General features: G+C 51.0%; 1 protein-coding gene across 9 annotated transcripts in view; it reads left to right on the forward strand.

The window, feature by feature from the left end:
• CELF2 (CUGBP Elav-like family member 2) overlaps positions 1–8,034 on the forward strand; it is a 604,346-nt gene that overhangs the window by 558,713 nt on the left and 37,599 nt on the right. For all 9 annotated transcript variants that reach the window (XM_081820569.1, XM_081820561.1, XM_081820566.1 and 6 more), the window contains one exon: positions 7,893–8,027. In XM_081820569.1, coding sequence (XP_081676695.1) covers positions 7,893–8,027 — 135 coding nt within the window. The remainder of the gene's footprint in view (positions 1–7,892; positions 8,028–8,034) is intronic.

The following is an 8,034-nucleotide window of genomic DNA, read 5'->3' on the forward strand; positions in this document are numbered from 1 at the left end:
TCCTGACGCTGCCAGCGTGTTGTATTGTAATACTGGTTTTGGTTTACTAGGGAAAAAATAGATGTTAAAATGGTAAGTAGTTCAGTCTTTCAGCAGTATCTTTATGAATACAGTTTGGGAAACTGGCCTTGGAGCTAAGGATCACACCAAATAGTTAATTTTTAGTTCTGCGAAGGGAATTGGAGAGACAACAGTAAAATATCCAGGGAGTTCTCTGTGTTTTAAAGAGAAAACCTCCAGATTGCAAGCTCTACAATAAATGTGAAGATTTGTCATATTTTCAGCCAATGCAAGATTTATTTTTCCTTCTAATGGTATGGACCCACCCAGATCCAAAATTAGGGTCTTTCCTTAGAGGAAGCCTCTGGCTCTCCCACTCCAACAGTTGAATTATGCAGAGAAGGTCACTGGGTCCTGAGGCAACTGCCAAGCACATCTTCCCGGGTGGACAGAGCGCCCTGTCATTTTTCATTAGACGGTGGTCTCCTCTGCGTTGCCAGCCACAGGTCAGGATGTTAGCATTTACATGCTCTGCGCGCTCATTTAGAAACTAAGGCTATCTGGGAGTCACTTTAGAAGGTGCATCGAGCAGATGGCGAATTTACAGGCATTCCGTAAATGCTCTGGGCCATCCAAAACACCCCGTTCTTGAACCTTCAACATCTAAAATTCAGCACACTAAGTCTGCACAGGCTGTGAAATCAAATGCTGAGCCGTCCATTGTCTACCATCACCTTGAACGTTTAGATCAAGGATGTCGATGTCAGGGCTCCATCTGCTTGGTGATTTCCAGAAAGGTGGTTTCTTCATTCATAGGGAAAATCAAGTTTCATCTTCCTATTTGAAACACTGGTTTGGAATACATATATATATATATATATATATATTTTTTTTTTTTTTTTTGCCAGTAAAATCAAGTTATATGGCCTCCTGCTCTTTCATCCTCTCCCAAAGTTTGGCTTAACTTTTGTCTTTGCCAGTCATCCAGACCAGTATTATAAAGTGAACTGGTAATAGAAGTACCTCTCTGAAGGAGGCTTCCCTGGGGCATCCGGGTGTCTCAGTCAGTTGAGCATCTGACTCTTGATTTCATCTCAGGTCATGATCTCAGGGTCATGAGATCGAGCCCCACATTGGCCTCCTTGCTCAGTGCAGGATCTGCTTGGGATTCTTTCTAGCCCTCTGCCCCTCCCCCACTACCCCCCCACCCCACCCCACCCCCGCTCGCTCTCGCGATCTCTCCCCCTCTCTCTCTCTTAAAATAAATGAATCTTTAAAAAATAAAGGAGGCTTCCCTGACACCCCACATAATACGGGAGGGGTGCCCTAAAGCCCTTCCTTCCTTACTTTCCTCAAACACTCCCAAGCCAAGAGGCACTCAGCCTGGCCCTGCTGAGAGGTGCTACTGACTATTTTGGAGTGGATGGGTGACTGACTACATTTATAAATCGACAAATGCAAATTGATATTTTGGATATATTCCCAGGGAAGCTTAAGTTAAACGCCCTGTTCTTTCAATTGAGAAATTTGACTTTAGCCTTACCTTCTAAGCCAAGAAAACATATAAACTAATGATGGTATCTTCACGGTAGAGTTGTCGATGATTTGGCAATAGTTGGTACACTATCAAACGTGACCTAGCGCATGGTCCATAACATCCGGTAGACACGATAGGATGAAATCCAAGAGGCCACTTATCCCAAATCTCACCTGAGGTTAAAGTGCTTGTTGGGGGGCTGAGATTGTGGCACAGTTCAAATGGGCACCTGCATGATTCAAATGCAGTTTTTACGTCTTACGGCGCCATAAAATAAATTCCACTTGTAAAGTTCAAGCAGTCTGGCTTGGAACGCTGTCACCAAAGAGAGAGAAACATCATTTCAGAAACCAGCAATAATTTTTTGTGAACAACTCTCAAGATATAACAGTCTATCCTTCAGGAGATTGAAGTTTATCACTGAAGTCTAAAATGTCTCATTCGAATGAGTAAAACACTTTCTGTTTGAGCAGAAAATAAAGCCAAAAAAAGAAAGAGAAAAATTATCGATGACAAGTCATGAAGTATTTGTCTCAATAAAATGGAATGAGGCATCAACTATACTTGTTTCCCCAAAATAATTTACCATTTCCCTTTCAAACTAAAAATAACTTCACATGTGCTTCGTGATTTTATAGAAGGGAACCTTTACTGAATATAGAATTTAAGAGCAGAAACTAGATTAGGCTCAAATCTTTAGAAGCTGAATGCTTTCACCTGTACTTTCCATGCATCCTTAAAGTTGATTGATTTTATTTTCCCTCTTAAAACCTCTAAGAAAAACTTGTCCATTTCTCACTCAGCTGTGATATTTGTCCCATGAATTTCTGAAATCTCAGAAACTTTGGGCTAAGAGTCTGGATTTTTTTTTTTTCCCTGAAGAAGAAGGAATTAGGGAAAAGTGACTTTTCGGTCATGAATTTCTCTTCTAACCGCATTCCTCTCAAAAGAGCACCATGCTAGATAGATAAGCAAGGGTCCTATTTCACAATTTTGTTTTTAACGGCGCTCCTTGAAATCATCACGCAGTTTATCCTCACAGCGTGCCAAGGACAAAACCTGCACTTCGTTACTCCACTGCCGTTGAAAAAACTGAAGTAGAAAAGTGTTAAATAATAACGCAGTGAGACCACAGCAGCGGGCGAGGGCACAGGACAGACCCAGATACAGAGATCCCAGGGAGCACGAGCATCCTGCTTCACAGGTGGGGCGACCGAAGATTAGAAAGTCATTAACAAACTTGCCCCAAGTCACTGCGCCAGAAAGGGGCAGGTCCAAATTTCAGGCGCATCCGAACCCGAGCTCCGGACTGTGCCAAAGCTGTAAACCGGTGCTCCGTGTCTCCGCAACACAGACTGCAGTGACCTTCCTCTGCACATGGTTTCACGGGCCAAATAACAAACCCGAGCCATAGGTCAGGAATGCAGAGCGCGCTCCAAAACAGTGCACAGAGAAGCAGCACAGGAAAGCGGCCTCCCTTCATTCTGGAAGGCCTTGCACATGTGTTAAGAGTGGGCTGGGTTTTGTTAGGGCAGTTTTGGTTTGGCTCCCCCTCCCCACCCCCAGCATGCGGAGGCGTCATTAAAGAAGTTAAACGTTTACAGAGCAACAAAGAAGAAGAGTTTATCTGTGGATTTACGGAGCTACGACCAAAAAGAGTTTACGTGTTGATGGACGAGACAGAACCGCTGCACTCCACTGAGTCCGCGAAGCTGGTAGTAATTCTCTTCCAGAAAATCTGGCCTAAGTTTTAAAAGTAACAGAGTGTACAGCACAGTGCTCAAAACAGCAAAGCCGCTCTCCCTTCCTCGGCGCGGGATCCTGTCTCTCCAGAAGGCCGTCCCAGAACGTCTGGGACAAGAGGACAAGAGGGGGAGACCTTTGCAGAAGCTGGTGCGCGGGAGAGCTGAGGGTCTCTGCGCCTGGAGGTACCTGAGTCGCGAGGTGGGGGCTCTGGATTCGCGAAGAAGATCACCAGGCCTTCCTGGAGCAGAGCCTCCCACCCTCTCACTGCGAATGTGCTAATAGGCCTTATGAGAACATTCCATAACCACCCATCTGTCACTTTTTAACAGACCTGATTGGCAAGCACTTGTAACAACTGACATCTGTTCTCACTTATTGATATGCAGATTTATGGTAATTGCTATGAACAATAAGACACAAAATTACCTAAGGTGAACATTAAATTAAATTTTCATGCCCTTCTCCTTATAAATAATTTTTTTAAATCTTAAATTTCAAGTAGGCATATTGCACATCTGTTTTGTACATCATTTCTTCGTCTGGAGAAGGATTTTTCTTTTCCCAAGTAATGAATGAAAAGTTGAATGCCTATATTTCCCAATTTTTTTTTTTTACCATCTTGGTCTTGGCATGCTGTGGGATTTCATAAAATGTATTTAAATGTTTTGTATTTCTAGTCACCCAGATTGTTGCCCCTGGTTTGTGTGGCGCCCCTCGGAGCAGAGTGCTTGGTGAGGTTAAAAGCGGTTGCTTTTCTTGGGAGACAGCCTTTCCCCAGGCTGGGGCCCAGCTCCCTGGCCAGGCCGCTCTGTCTGGCGCCCCCTCCAGATCACCGTGCGGGGGTGACAGAGAGGGTGGCCAGTGGGCGGACGGCCCGGAGGGTCCATGAAGGGAGCTGAGCGAGGAAGGAACAGGGTGGCTCGCACACCCCAAAGACACAAGAAAACGACAGAAAAGAACCAAAATGGGGATGCAGAGAGCCCCACCAGTGTTGGCTGGGCCCAGAGGAGGCCAGTGTGCTTGAGTGTGCAGATGTTTGACGTCGGAGAACCAGAGTTGCCACAGACGGTCTGGTGTGGTTGAAGAGGGAGAGGATCGAGGGCCTCGCATGCGTAGCTACAGGGCTGCTTTCCCTACTCAGAGCAGGTGGCTTTTCCGGAAGCAGCATGGGCCCCCAAGGCCCTTCCCTCAATAGGACTGATAGTATGTGTGATGTCCACACTGGCTGTGGGAGCACAGGAGGGGGCAGGAAGAGTCGAGCATCTGCCACCAGGCTTGTGTGCTGTTGGCACGGAAGGGTCCAGATCCCTGTGCCCTGGAGGAACTTGTCAGGCGCTTGGCGTACCCCAGGACTGGCCCTGTGACCAGGGTGGTGGGCCAGCAGCATTTAGAGGGCCCTCACCACCCGTGGGAGGCTGTTTTCCTGCAGGGACACACTAGAGGACCAGCCTTGGGCCTCCATTGGGCTGGACAGAAGGCCACGCCGCAGGGAGTGGGAGCCTTGTTGCCCCGTGGCCAGCCCACAGTGAGCCCTGCAGAGAGGGCTGACCCGCTGCCTTAGGCTCCTGGGTCCCGGCTCAGTGCACATGCCCCTTGGGTTCAGCCTCAGCCTGGAAGTTCCGAGAGAGTCCCTGGCTCATCTGGCTTCCCTGCGCGGTCTTGTTTGTGCATCCGTCTTCAGAACGGGAGCTAGAGCTGTTTCTGTCCTCGGTTCCCCTCCTCTGCACAGTCCGTTCCGAGTCCTGGTTTCCTCAGACCCCCCACTCCAGCCCAGACACACCCGCTGCCCGAGCCCAGGCCTCCAGCTCGATGATTTTCTGCCAGGACTCATGCCCCTTGGTAGGTGGGAGCTGCTTCACCTCGAGGCTCTGTCCCCAGGAACATGGTGCCCATGCTACACACGCTTCTTCACATGATTTCAGCCCCCCGGCCTCCCCTTGGTGGACGGTGGTTAAGAACCCTGACTAAAGCTGAGGACCACACCGAAGGGACAGAGCCCTGCAACACTCTCGGTCCTCACGAGAAGGAGGTCACGGCCCATTTGTTCCCCGAGGAATCCGGAACCAGTGATCTGTGATGTTGGGGATTCTGGTAATGGATGGAAAAGGAAATCACATTAAGAAATTAAAGGATCGATTCTGTGATTTAGAGAACCAGATGCAGGACACAGGTGTGGTCCGGTTCCTGGCTAACTCCGTTCTCAGCTCCCGCTGGAGACCACGCACCCCAGGCCTCGCTCGCGGGGACTCGAGCCCCGAACCAAGCAGGGAGCGCTGAGAAGGCTGCCTGTCAGATCCCGGGAGGCCAGCAAGTGGGACTGAGGCCCGGTGGTGCCAGGCTCGGCCATCCCCCTGCAGCTTCCCCCTGTGCCCACCGTCGGACGCGCACCGGGCCGCGGTGGCCAGTGTGAGGAGCTGGTCAACGTGGACTTCGAGTGCCCCAGGCACGTTTCCTTCGGAAGTCTTGTGCTCACCACCCTTCTCTCCTCCGCCCCATCCCCCCTAAATTTCACGGTGCAGAGTTGAGTGAAGTAAGTGGAGAGCAAGCGCCCTGAGGAAGAGGAGGGAAGAAGAGCTGCAGATGGAACCAGAAGGCCAGAAGGAGCTATCGGGGGGAGGCCGCGGTGGCAGGGAGAGGCCAGGCTCGCTGTGAGAGGCTCTGCTTCCCCAGGGCTGGACCTCTCCGGGCTCTGTTTTCTCAGCCTGTGGTGTGGAGAGGGCCACCAGTGACTTGGTCCCACAGGTTTGTTACGAACACTAAGGAAGGGAGCGCGTGTGAAGCATGAGAAGCCTGCCTGGCACCTGCTCTACTCAGAACCATGGGCGCCCCTGCCGAGGCGTGGCCTCTAGGAAATCGTGGCTCTTTGTCGCCAGCAGAGAAAGCTGTGCAGCCCAGGCCCTGGCCACACAGGACCGGGTGAAGGAAGGGACGCCTCTTGCATCAAGAAAAGCAGAAATGTGGGGGGTCGGGGCTGGGAACTGGTCCTCACTCCAGTTGCATTAACTGGAGAAAACAGGGTTGGTGGAAGTCTGCACTTCCCTTGCAGAGGTTAGCAGGATTCCACAAAAACTTGTGTCCTGCTTTGAAGCATCCCCAGGCCCTAAGTGGATTTTGAGAAACAGGTGTTTGGCTTCCCCCCTGAGCCAAGAAGGCTGGATGTCTCCTGGAAGAAGACAGAGTGTCATTTTGAGCAAAATGAGGAGCCATTTTGCAGCAAAAACATCAGGAACTCTCTTCTGAGTAAAAGTGGCTTGTGACTGAGGCAGCCAGGCTGGAGGAGCAGGATAAGTGAGCCTAGCAGTGGTGCTTGCAGCCATGCTTAGGCGGAGGGCTCCACGCCCGTGGCTAGGGGCTTTCACAGGTATGTTGCTAGAACATTCTCTCACCCTTCCATCCACCACCACCCCCAACACAGAAGGAAGCTGTGATCTGGCCAGTCTCTCTAAAGCAGATTAAATTTGCTCAGTAGGCATTTATTAAGTACCTGGATTTGAGACATGAGAAGAAAGTAAAATTAAGCGGATTACTTAACGCTAGTATCTTTCTGTATAAAATTCCTCTGTGTAGGGAGAAAACCATGGTTGCCTGCTTGTACTTTAGTGTGAAGTGAATCATGGACAAGACTGAATGTTCAGAGACCCTTGGGTTGCGAAACAGAGGTGGGGAGGCGATGCGGGCACCACCCCCGAGCCCCTCCCCCCAGGCCAGGCAGCCTCCCCGTGACAGGTGACACCTCCAGATCTCAGCTGATCCCACCCTCGTGTTCTTGCAAAGTTTCACTTCTCTCTGCTGTTTTCACTGCTCTCTTCGTTTTCACTAGCCAGAGATCCATTCTGGTTAAAGACGTTTTCCTTCTTTAAAACACGAAAACGCAAATACAAGCACTTTACAGATAAAAATAGGACAGCATTGCCGGTTTTTATTCCTTCACTTTTTTATTCCTCAGATGTTTGGTGAGTTCCTACCGTGGTCACATTTTAGGGTTCACGTTTACAGTAAGTGTGGAGAGAGGACATCCGTAAGAGTCGCTAACATGGGTGTTGATGCTGTGCCCATCACAGTGCTAAGCGGTTTGCGATCTTCATCTCATTTAAGCGGCACCTGCCCTTGGAGGTGAGCAGCAGGGAGGAGTGCTGCTCACTAAGCAGGAAACCAGGGGAAGCCATTCGCCCCGAGTCCCACAGCTGGTAAGGTGGCAGCACCAGGAAGCCACAGCAGTTCAAGTTCAGAGCAGGAGCTTTTAACCTTCTTGGTGCCAGCAGTGGGCTTCCCCGGCGGCCCGTCCTGCAGTCGCCCAGCCCTCGGCTCACAGTTTCCGGACAGCTGCGTAGCCAGCGCACACACAGAATCTTCCTCGTCTTTCCCGATGATCTCTGTGGCCCTGGGAGGGGGCGGTCGGGGACGCAGCCTGGGTGCGGACAGGCAGCCGGGCACGCAGTAGGTGGCTCCGCTGGGACACGCGGGGGCGCCCGAGTCACCAAGGCAGCTGGGCAGAGCGTGCCCTCGCAGGGCCTGCTGCCCGGGGCCCCTGCTCTCGCCGGCTGCCCTCATGTTTGGAGCCCGGCCAAGCGGGCCTCTTGCTCACGCGGCGTTTCTCTTCCCTCCACAGGCATGAATGCTCTGCAGTTACAGAACCTGGCAACGCTGGCGGCCGCTGCGGCCGCGGCCCAGACCTCAGCCACCACCACCAATGCAAACCCTCTGTCCACCACGAGCAGCGCCCTGGGAGCCCTCACCAGTCCCGGTAAGGG

The sequence above is a fragment of the Leptonychotes weddellii genome, chromosome 5 (genome assembly GCF_054177405.1).
Source record: "Leptonychotes weddellii isolate Sample4059 chromosome 5, ASM5417740v2, whole genome shotgun sequence".
Taxonomy (NCBI): Eukaryota; Metazoa; Chordata; class Mammalia; order Carnivora; family Phocidae; genus Leptonychotes; species Leptonychotes weddellii.